The sequence below is a fragment of the Lytechinus variegatus genome, chromosome 17 (assembly GCF_018143015.1).
Source record: "Lytechinus variegatus isolate NC3 chromosome 17, Lvar_3.0, whole genome shotgun sequence".
Classification (NCBI taxonomy): domain Eukaryota; kingdom Metazoa; phylum Echinodermata; class Echinoidea; order Temnopleuroida; family Toxopneustidae; genus Lytechinus; species Lytechinus variegatus.
Genome location: NC_054756.1, coordinates 29,117,821 through 29,135,471, shown reverse-complemented (window position 1 = coordinate 29,135,471; position 17,651 = coordinate 29,117,821). Strand labels below are relative to the sequence as shown.

Here is a 17,651-nt window from a genome sequence, read left to right as displayed (position 1 = left end):
CAGCCCGAAGGTTTAAAATTGTATATACAAAGGTACTCCGGCCAGTCCGGCCTTGCTAAGGAGGCTGATGCTAAAGCGTGTACCAAAATAGTCCGATATCAACAATAATGATCCTCATCAAACTGGGTATCACCGATTTGAGGCAAACCATTTACAAGGCTGCATCTATGTGTTATCTGTATTGTGATGTCAATTAATCAGTTTAAAAAGGGCGAATACCCTAATTTACCATTATGTGCATACTTCTACTCTACTCCAGACAAGGCATTTCTGGTAAAGATCAAGTGATATGAAATAACATAATTTTTATAGATAAACAAAGATATAAATTCTCACTTCGGAAATGTTTTTTTAAAACCGGGTTATTGGGATATTGGTGTCTCGAAATCGTTGGTTTAATTATTGTTTATATTCGATGAGCTGATCGAGCACGACTCGTCTGGTTTCTTGAAATCTGGAGAGGAGTTTATAAAATGGTCGGTGACATATATACACGATACATTTAAAATGGTACTCTTCATAAACACCCCTGGAAAAACATGTTAATGGAAGCTGTAATGTCATGAATTGGCACAATTACTTTCTTACTTCTTGCTGATTTCTTTTATATGTAAGAAAAGCGTTCAACAAATGTTGAACGCATCCATTTGATTTACCAATGATAATGCAAGGTGACAATAATGGACAAAGATAACTGAGTTTGTACTAAATCCCCCCTCCCCCCCCAAAAAATAAATAATAATAATGAGCGGCCAAGTGTTATTATGTACTAATGGAATTTTATGTGGCAAATGGTTCTATTATAAAATTATTTGTGTAATTGCGGAGAAATTAGGAAAATAAGCATGGCATTCGTTTTGGGTCTGTTTCCAAGCATCAAGTAATATAGACTGCTCCAAATCTCCCGTGTGGTAATTTTTCCGCTGATGTCTCATTAAGTTCAGTTTATGGAATTCTACCAAATCTGGATCCACGATACTGTGGCAATAAACCTGGGATTCATATGCTTTGCAACATGAGTTTTGTGTTTACTGCAATTACATTAAATGATCGTTAAATAATGTCATATACATATAGTAACCACAGACCTACAATAGTTTTAAAAAAAGGCAAAATCTCTATTTACATGTATATTTAAAATCAAATTGTATATTTTAGAATTTAAGTACCACCAATTTCTACCATCTCATAAATATCACTCCTTTGGTTTTGGGTAACTACTTCCATCGATGATCTCTCCGAACACTCGGTATTTGCTGGTGTTCCTTTACACCGATCCAAAGGCGATTCGCTCTCACCAACCCGGAGCTCCGCATAGTCATCATCCTGCTCTTGTACTTCTTTCTCTGATGTGATCCTGGTCCTAGTTGCATTTCGTCCTTCATCGGCGTTGTTCTCTTCCCCATCATGGAGATTCTCCGATGGCCCTAATCTGAGGTCGCAATATTCATCCTGGGGCCCTACCCGCAAAGAACAGTATCCTTGTTCATCTCGTCCTACATCGACGTTGTTCTCTTCCCCATAATGGAGGTTCTCCGATGGCCCGAGTCTGGAGTCGCTATATTCATCCTGAAGCCCCACCCGCAAAGAACAGTATCCCTTTTCTAAGTCGTCAGGACTTGGTGCAGAGGGCTTTGAGATCACTTCCGGTTGAACTAGTTCAGGAGTTGCATAAATTGGTTCGAAACCTGTCCCACCTAGGAAAGCCTGACCGTTAAGATCAGTCTGGATGCAGCTGCGAGTGACGAGACCTCTTTTAGCAGCTTTAGGCTTCACCGAAGCGCTTACATCGTATTGGGAAAACCTGGCATTGTTCTTGAATGATGAATGGTCATTTCTTTCTTGGTTGTTGCCTTCTACCCTTTTAAATGTCTTTTTAGGATTTGATGGCTGGGCCTGCTGCATAGGAGCTGAAATGAAATCTTTAGTAGTTTTCTTTCGTAGTAGTGAACCTTTGATGGATTGTGCATCATCTTTCTTATGCTTAGCAGCCGAACCAGATGCAAAAGGGTTATAGATAATGCTATTTCTTGGTCGAACTGCAGGTTTGATGACAATTGGTTCCGTAATATTTGCACCAGAATCTGATCCTGCTGATTCCGCAGATTGTGGCGTTTGGCCAATTACAGCGTTGCTTGTCACGCGATCTTCTGTTTCTGATGATTCAGCTTCTTCCTTATCCATCTTAGAAGAGAATCCTGATCTTTCCATTGGACATGTCGGATCTGGTGTAATATTTGAATCATGGTTTGGTGAAGAAACCGCAGGGTTGAATTCCTCCAGGCGGTGCGGTGTAGAGACTGCAGGAACTGACTCATCCAAGGAACCTTTGCGTACCTTCTGTATCTCAGACACGGCACAAACAGTCATCGATGGAAGCACTTCTTGATCAACGGTCACAGTATCGACAGAGTTGGTACCCCCGGCATCAACTGACGTACCTGGTGCTTGCAACGTACCATTGCTTTCAACAGCCAGATGAGCTACTTGAGATACAACCCCAGTGACTTCCTCAACATCGGCATCCTCTCCACTTGGAATGCCTGAGCCGTTTTCACCTTGTGATATCGCTGGTGGACTAGACTGAACTTGAAAGCGGACATGGTGTCCTTCATTGCGAAGCGTGTGTGACGTTCTTATGGAGGAACGTACTGTTGGTGGTTTCCAGTGATGGAATATTCCCCGACGCCGCCTCCGGATATAACGGGCAATCCTTTAGAAGGAATAAAGAAAGAGGATGTATTTATAGACAACCAAGAAGTTACCCAATGACAAGGTTTCCATGTATGTACGCATGTCTGGAGGAGTGTAGTGAATTGAGTAGGCATAAAGATTATATAATCATGAGGGGGGGGGGGGGGGGTGAGTTGAAAGCAAAGTCTGTGAGTTGTAGACTCCAAAGGAAAAAAAACATAATGGGTGGATGGGCCTGAAACTAAGAATATAAAAATGTACTAAATTTACTATTGTATGACTTGTTTTAAACGCGTATTTTATCATACGCTTATTATTATACTTTTCCTCAATTTATTTTTTATACGCAATAAATTAAATAACCCAAATCGATCATGTGTATGGGTGTATATATGTAAGTATATACCGACGATCTCTGTATGAAATCATTTGATTGAATATTCATTTCTTCCTTTTATCTTTGTATCCCGACACAAGCACCTGCTTTCTGAGTTTACTTCCATGTACGTAAACTACGTAAGATACATGTACTTTAAATTAATTGTTTTGTGCTATATTCATGGTATCATTGACTTCATGTTTTACATGATAAAGGTTGACTCTGTCCCATATTAAACGGGGCTGCTTTCACACATCGAATGGCGATCATCTCCAGAACATATTGATGTGTTTTACCACTTATCAATCCCACAGATACTATTTTTTCTGTCTAAAGGTTGAGCTATGTTTCATATTTTCCAATATTGTTTTTGTGGTCCCACCACTAGTGGTCGTCCATTTGTTTTTATATCAATAAGAATATGAAAGTTTCAGTTGAAACCGGCTACACTATTATTTTTCCTTCGTTAATATACGATATAAAAAAAGGTAAGCCACGGGAAAAGTAACTTGGACTTCTTCATAGTTAATTGATTTATTTATGGAAACATGAAACAGATAGACTTACAAGAAAACTAGAATGATGATCATCAATGCTACCACGACCGCTGCTAAATCAATCACAATTCGAAACCACACTGTAAGTGAAATACAAGAATACCGAAAGTACAATCTTGAATGGGAAATTCACCATAAAATGGGTTTTGACAAAAGTAGGAAAGCGAAAATGCACATCAATGTCCATTTAAATCGTTGGTAAAACTTAATCATTTCTATTGGAGATATACATGTGCATGTATAATATTCAAATGCTTGAAAAATAGTTTTCATACCAACAAGGGGGAAAAAGTGAGCATTTTCCTTTATTATTTCCTTTATACATAATACATTTCATGAATATATTTTACATTGCAAAACCCACGTTCGTCAGTTTCTATTGTCAAATTCTCAACATCATAATTCTAGGACATACTCATAATATTTAGCAATAAAGTAAGACGACTTATAACCACCACCAATTTTTGATAGGGGATGGGGGTAGGTGGGGACTATGAAAACTTCAGGGAATATTTAATGATCTTCTGTAGAGAAAAGGTGCATTATTTTTTTATAATTAGTTTTGTTTATGCTATTACGTGTAATTGCCACTACCATATTGTGCGTCCAACAGTTTTCCTTGTTCCTTCTTTTTGTCAATAATTAGCTAATGATTTATGGTGTATCATCGTCAACATTATAATATTCAGATTGTCCTAGTTATTCTGATAAAGTCTCTGATAAAGCCTCACGCATTTATGATGAAAAGAATTTGAGAATTTTGTTAAGTCTGTCATCAAACAATTTGTAATAATGTGATATTTACCTATAACATTTTTTTTTCTGGAAGCATAAAATGTAATATGATTTTACCCCGATTTCATCAAATAATTCGTTTTTCCTAATTATGAAATACATGTAACCCATGTAACGAAGCCCCTAATGTAACATTTAGAATTTTAAATCCCACCCCCATGGACCTAACTTTGAGAAAAGCAAAGACGAATTTTGTTCCGTTGCTCACTACACTCTAAAAAATAAGGAGTAAAATTTTACCCAATATTGGGTAGAAAGGGAATATGCATGTTTGTTGGGTATTTTTTCACCCCTATTAGGCTATTTCAAAGCAACATTGCGTGAAATTTACTAAATATTGTATATCTATATGCATACATATATATAACCTTTTACTCAATCAACATGCATGTTCCCATTTTAACCAATATTGGGTAAACCTTCTTAGAGTGCATCATGGAATAGCAATTTTGAATCAATTAATTGAAATGAATCATGTTTGAAACTGAATAAAACGATGCGCCCCTAGTTCCACCATGGACCAGGTCCATGGTTCTACCATGATGACGAATACTCACGTGTTTCCCTGATGGAAGGTTGGCATAAGGGTTCCTCATCAGACCATGATGTTGTATTAGTCTCAGAAGCACGTTCACACGTTAGGGCCTCTGATCCATTGAGCTCGTGACCAGGAAAACAGATGAACTTGATCGTTGTTCCCTCATTGAAGATATACCCGTCTATTGCACCGTTTACGGGTACCTCCAGTGGTTCACATGAAAGTGCAGTGCCTTGAAATGTGGGGCAAAGTCAAAATTCAAAAGTTGCAAAATGACACAATATTGAAAGTCACTGTTCTGTTTTCCGTGGTGATGAGTGAGTTTCTGAGCGGTTTATTTTGTTTTTATGCCCCTTAACATCAACATTAACATGCAATCAAACACACCTCTGCACCAGCAAACACATAAGAAACAAACAAACATGCATGGGTAATTCAAACCACGACTAAACATAAAAAATGAAGAAGCAGGGGCTTGAGCTGAATGGATTTTCCTTTCTATTGACACGGACGAAAGAATCATGTTCTGTATTCAATTCAATTCAATTCATTTATTCAATTCCAATAAAACTTACACATATCATACAATTGCGTAAAAAACTTGAGCAGTGAAAAATTCAAAATATAGTATTGAAATATGATATACAATATAAAAAGAACACATCATTATTGGAATAGGGCGGTCATAAAAAACCAAAAGGAATTGTCTGGATAATTGACCCTTCATGACTAGTGCTGCGGTGAATACATTTTACTAAGCTCAAGACCCAAACTAAGACACACAAATGCAAGAAATAAGGAACAATGAGTATACTAAAAGATGCATGATAAAGGTGACATTCTATATGATGTATGTTCTTAAGTCAGTGTAGTTTCATGTAGGCTGTATAAATGATATATCTACAATTGGAATTAGTTTTGGTGCCGTGTCCAGGATGGTTTTATACATTTAAAGAGCGAAACCAATAGTAATAATAATAATAGTAGTAATAATAATAATGATGATGATGATGATAATGACAATAATAACAACAGTTTTTATATAGCGCATTGCCTTACTAAGGTCTCAATGCGCGTTGGGAAAAGAAGGAAGAAAAGATGAGGAAAAGTTGCTGCTATAATGCTATGATGGCCAATGGTATTATTATCAGTGAGACAAGTATGCTTTCAATGCAGATTTGAATTGCCCAATTGTATCAAGTTGCATTAAATTGTGTGGGATACTATTCCAGAGTTCCAACGCTGCGTACGCAAACCCCCGTTCACCATCAAACATTGTCTTAACCCTATCTAGGCCGGGGGGGGGGGGGCTCCGAGGCCCCCCCCCTCAACGAGTCGCGCGATATTTTCGCCGCGCAAAATTTTTGGACCGCGCTGCTCGCTTACTTTTTACTTTCAAGTCTTGCGCAACTTTTGAGACCAATTTTGCGTCACCCGGGTACGCGGTTCTAAAGTTACGCAACGTTATGTAAGTGCATGTCAGACCAAAAATTGCTTAAAAACGTGATTCATGTACAAAGTCAATGTAAATTGTGTTTTCTACCAAAATTCATAAATGTATGATTATTTTTAGTTTTGCTGGCCTAAATAGATGTATTTTATGCTGTTTATGATCTTAGAAGAGTCCCCAATGAATTTCATTGAAAAAACAATGAAAAACAAAAGGTCCAAAAAACAAAGAAATACATAAGAAATTGCAAAAAACAATATAATACATAAGAAATTGATCTGATATCACAATTCTTTTCATGTAAACTTGCTAAGAACATCACAAAACTTTTCTATGCCAAAAATTTGAACATTTGGAGCTTTATTTATGGAGTTATAGGAAAAAGTATGATTTCGCATACTAATTATGCATAAATTAGCATAATTACGTAATAATGATTCGCATGAAATAAATTACTATTCAGTTTTGTAGATTATATCCCAGACAACCTGCGTGCCAATTTTCCGCGCGATCGCGCGGTCGACGGCCGAGATCTCAAGGGGGGGGGGGGGGCCTGGGAGGCCCCCCGGCCATATGAACTCCCAAAATATCCCGGCCTAGATAGGGTTAACAATAGGTACATTATCCCTTTAAATTCCTTGATACCACTCTGTACTTTTGAAATTAGATCTTCTATATCCGACGACTTACTTGTCATTTACATCTGGGTATCGTCGGTATAAAACATTTAGAAAATCCATAAGAATCAATGATATTTTCTAAAGGTGATGTATACACAGTGAAAACCAAGGGTGCGATAACAGACCCTTGGGGCACACCTTGTATCGGTGTATAGGATGATGATTGTTTACCATTTATAAATACAGACTTGAGTATGAGATGTTAGGTATGTGCGAAGGTCTAATACCACATGGTCTTCTTATCAGTTCGTCCAACTTCACATAGTATAAACTCATTTCGTCTACAACCAGTTCGTCTAATACCAAATTCGTCTAATTCCCACTTGGTCTAATATCCAATTCGTCTAATTCCCACTTGGTCTAATATCCAGTTTGTCTAATAAGCAGTTGGGCTAATCGTCACTTGGTCTAATTTTTATTTGATATGGCATCTTTCATTGTTATTTATTTTATCTAGAATTAGCAAATATGGTTCGTAATGGATAAATACCATGCATCAGTTAATACATATCACCAGGATCCGGATGGGTAGAGCCGGGGTAGGACTGGTGGGCGCAAAAACTCAACGTGAAGGACTATCGATGACGAGATTGATAGTGGCTCATCAAATTTATTATTCTAACCAAATAATTCTTATCATTAGGCCTGTATTTCAATTATAAGATGATGATGAAAATTATATTATACTCATAATCATTACATCACCACGTGCACATTTACAGAACAATAAGTTGAGGACCTTATATAATAGTCCAATGGCGGGGTTTCATCAGAATAAAATTATCATGAAGAACGGAACGAAAATATAATGTAACTTATTGTGTGGATACGTATTTGGTAAACATGTTTATGTTTAAATCATCGTGATGCACCATTACGGATAATACTTGAACTTGATGGCCTATATGCAGTTTGGGGGATTCCAAAACTACAAAGCCATTAGATCATTTAATTTTGTTATGAATATTTTGTTTTGTTTTTTCAGGAGTTAGTTTGGAGGCAAATTACAGACCAGTTAGATATAGTTTGATAACACTATACAGGTCTATCGGGTTAACAACATCACTGCGACCATCTTGGTAGCAGCCACATCATTCTGACGTAAATAACACAGTATAGTCTACTCTTGCAGACCTTTATCAGTTATCACCGCAGTAGTCATTCATCTATATATCATCTCATTCTGTTTTTGTTCTACTTCTTCGCCTCCTCCTAAAAATGGATTTGCAAGGTTCCCACCCCATCAGGGAAACAAGGAAATCTTGGATTTTTCTAAACGTTTCTCCAGTCAGGGATCGCCTCAAATCCAGGGAAAATGCTTCAATTGAGGGCAAATTCAGGGAATTTTGATCGGCCCAAAAGTCGAAAGCACGATAGTCAGTCACGACAGTCAGACTGTTATATTTTGTTGTATATTAAAAGAGCATTCATTGAATGACATGTTATGGTGTTTTTTAAAGTGTAGCCTCTTTTACTACAATACAATTATAGGCCTACTGGACATACATGCTTAAATAAAAAAAATAATAATCAATATAATTCACTGCAACAACTTAGAAAACATGAGAAACTGGAAATGATTTAAATAATTCGTGAATTTTTTTAACTTCATCAGACATAAATCAGGGATTTTCGTTTTCTTGAAAAGTTGGGAACCATAATTGGGTTAAGCCAGCGTTAACTATCTACAGTAGATCGTAAACATAGAGTGAATTTGATTGTTTTTCACCAAAACCTTCAAAAATCCCCTGAAACAGACAAAAAAATCCCCAAAGATTGTTTAATCCCCATTTTTTCGTCCCCAGAGGCTTTCAAATATCCCCATATTTTCAAAATTCAGTTGGGGACGAAATATACGTCACTCTAACTGTCCTCCAATATCGAGGGGCGCGCGTGTGAAGATTCGAAGCTGGCGCGCGGAAAGTAACTTTAAAAATTTCACCAGAAAATTGAAAACAAGTCACCATGCAGACTTTACAATTTAGAACAAATGGCATGTAGACGAAATGAATATTAGACTATCTGCAAATTAGACCAAGTGGAAATTGGCCGAAATGGACATTAGACCAACTGCACATTAGACCAACTGCAATATAGACCAAGTGAGGATTAGACCAACTATTATTAGACCATCCGACTATTAGACGAACTGGTATTAGACCAAGTGAAAATAAAATACATTAGACGAAATGGCAATTAGACCAAATGAAAATTAGACCAATTGAAGATGAGCCCAACTGGGCATTAGACCAAGTGGCTATTAGACCAAGTGGTCATTAGACCAAAAGAGAATTGGACTAAGTGGGTTTAGCCCAAATGTTGTTAGCCCATCTGATGATTAGACCAAGTGATAATAGACCATCCGTCAGTAAACCTGTGCGAAACCAGTCAAATCCAGTAGAGGAAATACCACTTTGGGAGATAAATATGAATACGACAAGCTGATGAATGCCCCTATATACTATTGTGAATTATCGGATGGTCCAATACCATTTGGTCTAATTATCACTTAGTCTAACATCACATAGTCTAATCACATTTTGTCTATAACCAATTCGTCGAATATCTATTCGTCTAATTTCCAGCTGGTCTAATATCATATCCGACTGATTCCTATTCGGTCTTATGACCAGTTGATCTAATTTTCACTTGGTCTGATGTCCAATCCGTCTAATTTCCACTTGGGCGAATATCCAATTCGTCTAATGAGCAATTGGGCCATTTAGTCTGTTTTCCAGTTGGTCTAGCACCATTTGGTCTAATTTCCACTTCTGCTTATTTCCAATTGGTCTAAATTTTTATTTCGTATAATTGTCATTTGGTCTAAATACCGTTTGGTCTAATTTACACTTGGTATAATATTTGATTGGTTTAATGACCAGTTGGTCTAAAAGCCAACGGGTCTATTGACCAGGTGGGCTAATCGTCAATTGGTCTTATTTTCATTTGTCTAATTGTAATAAGGTCTAGTGATCGTTTGGTCTAATTTCACACTTGGTCTAATGTCCGTTTAGTTTGATATAAAATAATACCTTATGGTTTGTTTGATCTTAACAAATATATTCATGGATAAAAAAATACACCATGCATTAGTTAATACATGTCGGCAAGATCTAGAAGGGTAGAGCCGGGGTAGGGCTGATGGCGGGAGCAAAACCTCTCCGCAAAGGACCCCCCATCACGAGATAGTCGGTCATAGAATGAATTAGGATTAATCTAATCAAATATAATTCTTATAATTAGAATAAACGATAATATATATGATGCTGAAAATCATTTATTACTCATAATCATTACACCACCGCATGCACATTTACAGATTCTAAGTATTGGGTGAACAATAAGTTGTGGACCTTGTAGCTTACACTAGCCGAATTGCGGGGTTTTCATCAGAATAACATTATTATGAAGAAATGAACGAACATATAAATATATTGTGTGGATACGTGTCTGGCAAACATGTTTATGGATCTTTTATAATCATTGGTATGCGCCATTACAGACGATACTTGAACTTGACGGAAAATAAGCAAATTGTTATGCACTTTGGGGGGTTTCCAAAAGAAAATACAAATCCATTAGACCAAGTAATTTTGTTTTGAATATTTTGTTAGTAGTCATTCATTTATCTTCTCATTCTTTTTTGTTCAACTTCTTCGCCTCCTCCACTTCCTCCTCTTTCTCATAATGGATTGGCGAGGGGGGGGGGGCAGGAATGCGATTCCTGAGATTATGAATGTTATCCCCAACATAATAATACTTAATTGAAATAAATTTCAGTTGTGTATGAGGTAAGAAGAAAAGCTTTTTATCGAATTTGTATGTTTCTTATCACCCTTTTCTATTTTTTCGTTTCTTTTCCCTCTATTTATTCGTTTTCCTTCTCCTCCTTTTACCCTATCCTTCTCTTTTCCCTTTATTTTCTCTCCCCTCTCTCTTTCGTTTTCTCTCTTACTTTCCCCCTCTCCCTTCTCTTTTTTTTTATTCTTCTTCTTGTTTTTCTACTACTACTACTATTACTACTACTACTACTTCTTCTTCTTCTTCTTCATCATCGTTTTTTATGTAGGGCTTTAACCTTCATCAGTCATTTTCTCTTAATTAATTTTTCTCTTGTTCTTATTCTTTTAATTCATTCCCCATTTCTCATTTACATTTGAGAAAATGGATAGGCATAATATAAGGCTTAGAGTGGACAATATGCAATGTAATATTAAATATCTCCAGTGTTCATAAATGAAAAAGAAAGAAGGAAAAAAAATGACATGACTAAACTGTATGTATAATTGCCTAATGGGAATAGCCCAACAAACCATTATCCAAAATGGAAATCAGATAAATTGGAAATTAGACCAAGTGACATGTAGACGAAACGAATGTTGGATTACCTGGAAATTAGACGAAGTGGAAATTAGACCAAGTGGACATTAGCCGAAATGAAAATTAGACCAACTGCAATATAGACCAAATAAAAACAAACCAAGTGAGGATTAGACGAACTGGTATTAGACCAACTAGTATTAAACTAAACCACAATTAGCCGAACTAGTATCAGACCAAATTTATTTAGACCAAAGTGACAAAAAATTAAATTGGACGAAATGACAATTAGACCAAATGAAAATTAGACCAAGTGCCAATTAGCCTGACTGGACATTAGACCAAATGGCTTTTAGACCAAGTGGTCATTAGACCAATTGGCTATTAGACCAAGTGATCATTAGACTGATTGGTTATTAGACCAAGTGGTCATTAGACCAAATGGGAATTGGACTAGGTGGGCTTAGCCTGAATGTTGTTAGCCCATCTGAAGAGTAGACCAAGTGATATTTGACCACCTGTCAGTAAAACTATACTATGAGGACTTATTTTGACTAGAATGAACACAAGTATTTTATACGCACCAATTCCTAAGATCTGAATTCTGACATCGGGCGAGTGTTTCATGAAAGTTGTGAGCAAGTTGCTGACAATTTCAGTGAAATCCTTGGTTTTGATTGGCTGAAAGCACTGGCCTCTGACTGTTACTATGGTAACTGTCGGAGAAAGACAACCTGTCAGTGCTGACAACTTTCATGAAACGGTCCCCTGGTTTATTTGACATGAATCAAGAAAAAGGGGGAAAATAACGAAAATTGTCCTTGCACTTTAGAGTCGTTTGCTTGTTGATTGCCAAACTTGTTACGTTTAAGCATGCAGCTGCAGCAGCCTCCCAAAGTGTATTTTACCAAATGTTACTTTCTTGTTCAAGATTGTACAGCGATAACTAGTAGACACCATTTAGTACAGTCTGCAAGTGAGTTCAGCGAATATGCTTTGAAAGATCCATGAGTTTAAGCGCAGGACTCTAAAGTAGGTTATGCTCTCTTTCTTGTTCATAAAGGCCAACATTCACCTCAATCATCACAATTATCATAATCATTAATATATTCATTAAAAAAAAAATCAATTTTCATTCAGCATATTCACAATCTAACTATTGAAAAGATTTCTTAATGTAAATATTTATACGTTTTGAAAATGTTTTGCATATAAACTTTATATGCAAAACATTTTCAAATCATTTATATATATTTACATCAAAAAATATTTTCAATGTTTAAATGATCAAGGCCAATGTTTGCCTATAAGGTTATTTGCCATGAAATTCAATGGCCTAAAAACTGAAACGAAGGTAGACTCCGACCATAAGTACACGACAACAATACTATTTAGTAGGCAGACTTATCACAAACCTTTGCAAGACAGGACCCAGATCGTATTTTAGGTACATGTTTTTGTTTTGTATTTTATGTGTTTATTAAGAATAGCTATATTACATGTTAACGATCAATGCTTGAAGTTTTGGTAAGACCTTAACTTAATTTAAAGGGCTAACGAACCAGCGGCCTTAATAACCCACCTTAAGTAACCAAATGTCTGACCTTTTCTGTACCCATAATGCAACGTTTTCAGCAGAGTAGTCTTGTAAGATAGTCCCACTTGAATCATAACACATTACTTCACTACTTAATACATTCATATCGCAATAATTATATTACCAAATATCAAAACAGATACCTATCCTCTCAAATATATTTCATTTTCTTTACACAAATGAATTAATAGGCTAAATCATCATCTGTACGGTTTACTTATAGTTATCTTAAAGGGTGCATTGAAAGACAAGCAATCTTACACTCTAAGAACACTGAGTAAAATTTTACCCAAATTGGGTAGAAAGGGAACATGCATGTTTGCTGGGTATTTCTTTTTACCCCAAATTGGGCTATTTCAAAGCAACATTGCGTAAAATTTACAACATATTGGGTATCTTTCTACCCAACCAACATGCATGTTCCCATTTTACCCAATATTGGGTAAATCTTTTTTTAGAGTGTATATAGCACACAGTAAATGAGAGACAACATACAGTGTACAGTGTCGATCAGTTCGTCCCCTTAACAAAATAACCAGAAGAAAACGTAATGAATATTCAACACATTTATTTATTCACACCCCTATCCGAACACGGTAAAGTGTTAAGCTATCCCTCCTAAAAAGACGTCATTGAAAAATGTATTTCAGTTTTACCCCACCACTAATACCACAATCCAAGAACAGCAATAGAACTTAATCGTTTTGTTATCCTTCTTGATGCAGTGATATGTCACGAAGAGGTCATTCTTCCGTATCAGTTTGTGAAAAATTTTGCCACACCTATAATATTACCTACATGTATTATATTCAAATCATTTGATAATCGGTGGACACTATTAAATGCAATATAATCAGCATTTCCATTGTTGTTAAAAGAAGGTAAACCGCAATGAATTCTTATAATTGTCTTCAGAGTGACGATTAATATTTCCGTGAATTGTTAAACATTTGATCTAAATACATTTACTTTCAAACAAAATAAGGAGAAAACTCACCCTCCGAGCTTTCAGCAACACTTTGACCGAGGCTCGAAAAGCTGAACCCGAACAATAAGAATAAGTAAGACACCATTTTGAACATCGGAAGTAAAATCACTGGTGGGATATTTATTGCACGCTGTCTTATTTATTGGTACCGGTAGTTTATTTGTGAGGATAGTATGACCTTATAATAGCAACTTATGCGGCCTATATAAAGACGATATCGACATCACGGGTATTCCATAGCATGTAGCTGTAAGTGTACTTTTTTCGCAGAATACTTCCTCATTTCTTGCTAGCAGCCTACATGTCTGCTCAACACACTCAATCATTATGTCATACAATAAACGCCATCGCTTGAAAGTTGTTTTCATTTCGATTTGACATGCATTGAATATCTTATTCTGCAACCAAGTATGGGGTATACGACGTAAGTAGTTTTATAATTACCACATCGAAACCAAAACTTCAACATGCTGAAGGCGGTGGTAGTACTGCAAATAGATCGTTGCTGCACATTTCCTACATGTATTAAATGCAAAATACACCCTGAAGTGCACTTGTCCAAAATAATATAAGCATGAAGCTCATAGATACATGTAATCATATTTGACACAAATCCCTCTAATTATGTACATGTATATATGCTGTGACGTCATATGACTGTAAGCGCCTGTCTTTTGGATTTCTTAAAAAATTCCCAAAGAAACACGATGAGCGGCCTTTTTCATTAGCAATTTAGACATACCCCTCATATAATGCGTAATTTTTATTGATTTTCAATGGATTATCAGTTTTTATTGATTTTCAATAAATTTTCAGTATTATCCATAAATATATTAATTCATCTTGATTTTAAAATGTTTTCCCCTTCTATGGTCATAATATTAAAAACCAATAGATGTCAGGAATTACTATATTCCTTGAATAATGTCTTGGCAATATCCCTATGAAAGAGTAGTAGAAGAAAGAGGAAAAGAAGTAATGATAATAATGATGATGATAATAATAATAATAATAATAATAATGACACCAACAATAACAGCAACAACAACAACAATGATGACAATAATAATAATTAATAATATAGTACTAATATAGGTATATTTATCCATGAAAGCCACTTCAGCTCTGAAAACTGTTCTCCAAGTGGGCCCTGCTATTATTTTTAAAACTTTGCTTAAACTAAATCGTGGCACTGCCAAATGCATGGTGTATGGTAAACTTGGTAGAAGTGCCCTCGCAAGTAGGATAGAGATGTGTATGGTTAATTTTGGGGCAAGAATTAGCCAAAGTAACAAATCTGAACTCTCTTACACCGTCTACAGTTTGTTACGACAACTTCATGTAAATTGTGATTTTCATTCAAGATGGATCTTAAAAATTAAAAGTATTTTGGACAATTGTGGAATGTCAAGCTTGTGGAAAGAAGGCCATCTTTTAAATCTGAACCGGGTTACGTTAGCTATGGAACGTAGATTACGTGATATTGATTATCAAAACTTGAATGAAGAAGTTATGAATAGAAATCGTTTGTGTTTCAACTATAGAATTAAAAAAAAAACAGTTTTAGAAAAATATTTGTTGAAGTTGGATGTAGGAGATGTGGTAACCATAATCTGCCAATTGCTAAATGTCGTTATTCATCTGATCAACCTCTTGGTATATGTCCATTGTGTGAAGAATTACATTATGTATTAGTATGTCCATTTTTCAATGATGAGCGTAAGAAGTATGTTAAGACTTATTATTACCGTAGACCTAATGTCATTAAGTTTAATCAGCTATTCAATGTTAAATATATTAAGTAATTAAAGAATCTATTCAAATTTTGTAGGTCATCATGTCGAAGTACAAACAGTTTCGTTGTCTTTCCTTTTTCATGCACTTCCAGTTGTTGAATTGGTCTTTTTAAAATCAATGTACATGTACGTAGTTCAAACTATTTTTATGCCATGTTATTAGTCCATGTATTTTATTTTTGTATTCTTTCCTTTTATCTGTTTGTTGTAAGAGTCTGATATTTTAAGCTTTTGTTAACTTTTAACCTTTTTATGTATATCTACATTTGCTGTAACACTATTGTAGTTTTTCCATGCCCCTGAACAGTGGGGGACCGTGACCCGGAAGAGAAAAAGCATTGGAGGGGCACTGTGTTATTTGTGAACAATGTTGTGCCCCTCCAATGCTTTGTTTTCTCCGGGTCACGGTCCGCCACTGCCCCTGAAGGGCCCGTAAAATCACTGTATCACTGTACCCCGACTTTAGCTGGACTGGTTAGGCGCTCAGGCATTCAAGGAATTTCGTCCTACCCGGTCAACAGTCAATAGTCGGTATGCCGGAGTCCTTATTTTTGAGAACGATATATAATATCTTCGTCTTCTTCTTATTATCATTATTATTCCTTGTTTCTTCTTCTGTTATCTTCTCTGTTGTCTTTTTCTTTTCCTTCTCACTTTTCCCTTCTTCGTCTTCTTCCTTTTTTCTTCTCCCCTCCTCTTCACGTTTCAATGATTTTTTTCGTAATATTTCATTGATGTTTCTGTTTAGGTTAACATATTCTTTTCCTTTATATTGTTCGTTAAACACTGGTTTTAAAATGCTTACTTTGTCAATTGTATATTATGTCCCACACGGTCCCAATGGAAATCAATCTGTGAACTGTTTGGGCCTTTTAAAGGACAAGTCCACCCCAACAAAAACTTGATTTGAATAAAAAGAGAAAAATCAGACAAGCACAGCAATGCTGAAGATTTCATCAAAATCGGATGTAAACTAAGAAAGTTATGACATTTTAAAGTTTCGCTTATTTTTAACAAAACAGTTATATGAACGAGCCAGTTACATCCAAATGAGAGAGTCGATGATGTCACTCACTCACTTACTTTTTTGTTTTTTATTGTTTGAAATATGAAATATTTTGATTTTCTCGTCATTGTCATGTGAAATGAAGTTTCATTCCTCCCTGAACACATGGAATTCCATTATTCTAACATTTTGTGCTTCAGGCAAGGAGGTCCTAATCATCAAATTCGTAAAAATTGAAATATTGTATAATTCAAACAATAAAAAACAAAAGAAATAGTGGGTGAGTGACATCATCGACTCTCTCATTTGGATGTAACTGTCTTGTTCATATAACTATTTTGTTAAAAATAAGCGAAATTTTGAAATGTCATAACTTTCTTATTTTACATCCGATTTTGATGAAATCTTCAGCATTGTGCTTGTCTGATTTTTTTCTATTGATTCAAATCAACATTTTTCTGAGGTGGACTTGACCTTTAACCGTGTATAAATAAAATAAGTCTTTTCTTATCTATCTTATCTTGTTCTTGCCGATGATGTGGCACTTTTGAGCAACTCTGCAACAAAGCCTTAGGCAATGTTAGACACCACCTTAGCCTATTCACAGTGCTGGAGGTACATTGTACAAGATCAACCCAACCCAATGCGCTGTGGTGGTCATGCACCCGAAGAAGAATGACACACAGACTGTCTGGAAGATGGGCGACTCCCCAATTTCCGGTAAGGATTTCCACGACCATCTTGGCATCCCCAAGTCTTGTTCTCGCCTAGACCCCACCGACCAGATCATCTCTAGAGACCTTAAGACATTTTATGCCCTCCATGGCACGGGAGCTCATACTCTGGGATTG

General features: G+C 36.1%; 1 protein-coding gene across 1 annotated transcript; it reads right to left on the bottom strand.

Annotated features, from left to right (window-relative positions):
* Positions 1-449: 449 nt before the first annotated feature.
* LOC121430814 lies at positions 450-14,328 on the bottom strand. Its single transcript, XM_041628224.1, has 4 exons — positions 14,008-14,328; positions 4,983-5,195; positions 3,641-3,710; positions 450-2,713 (listed from the first exon to the last, which is right to left on the bottom strand). Exons 1-4 carry the CDS (start codon positions 14,090-14,092, stop codon positions 1,162-1,164), a joined length of 1,920 nt encoding a protein of 639 aa, XP_041484158.1. The 5' UTR covers positions 14,093-14,328; the 3' UTR covers positions 450-1,161.
* Between the last annotated feature and the right edge of the window lie 3,323 nt (positions 14,329-17,651).

What these genes read in the sequence shown, in the direction of transcription:
- LOC121430814 (XM_041628224.1), bottom strand. Translation starts at nt 14,092, where the DNA reads ATGTTCAAAATGGTGTCTTACTTATTCTTATTGTTCGGGTTCAGCTTT. An exon ending in TGTTGCTGAAAGCTCGGAGG is followed by an intron (nt 5,196 to 14,007) that starts GTGAGTTTTCTC and finishes CCACATTTCAAG; the next exon opens with GCACTGCACTTTCATGTGAA. An exon ending in ATCATCATTCTAGTTTTCTT is followed by an intron (nt 2,714 to 3,640) that starts GTAAGTCTATCT and finishes TTCCTTCTAAAG; the next exon opens with GATTGCCCGTTATATCCGGA.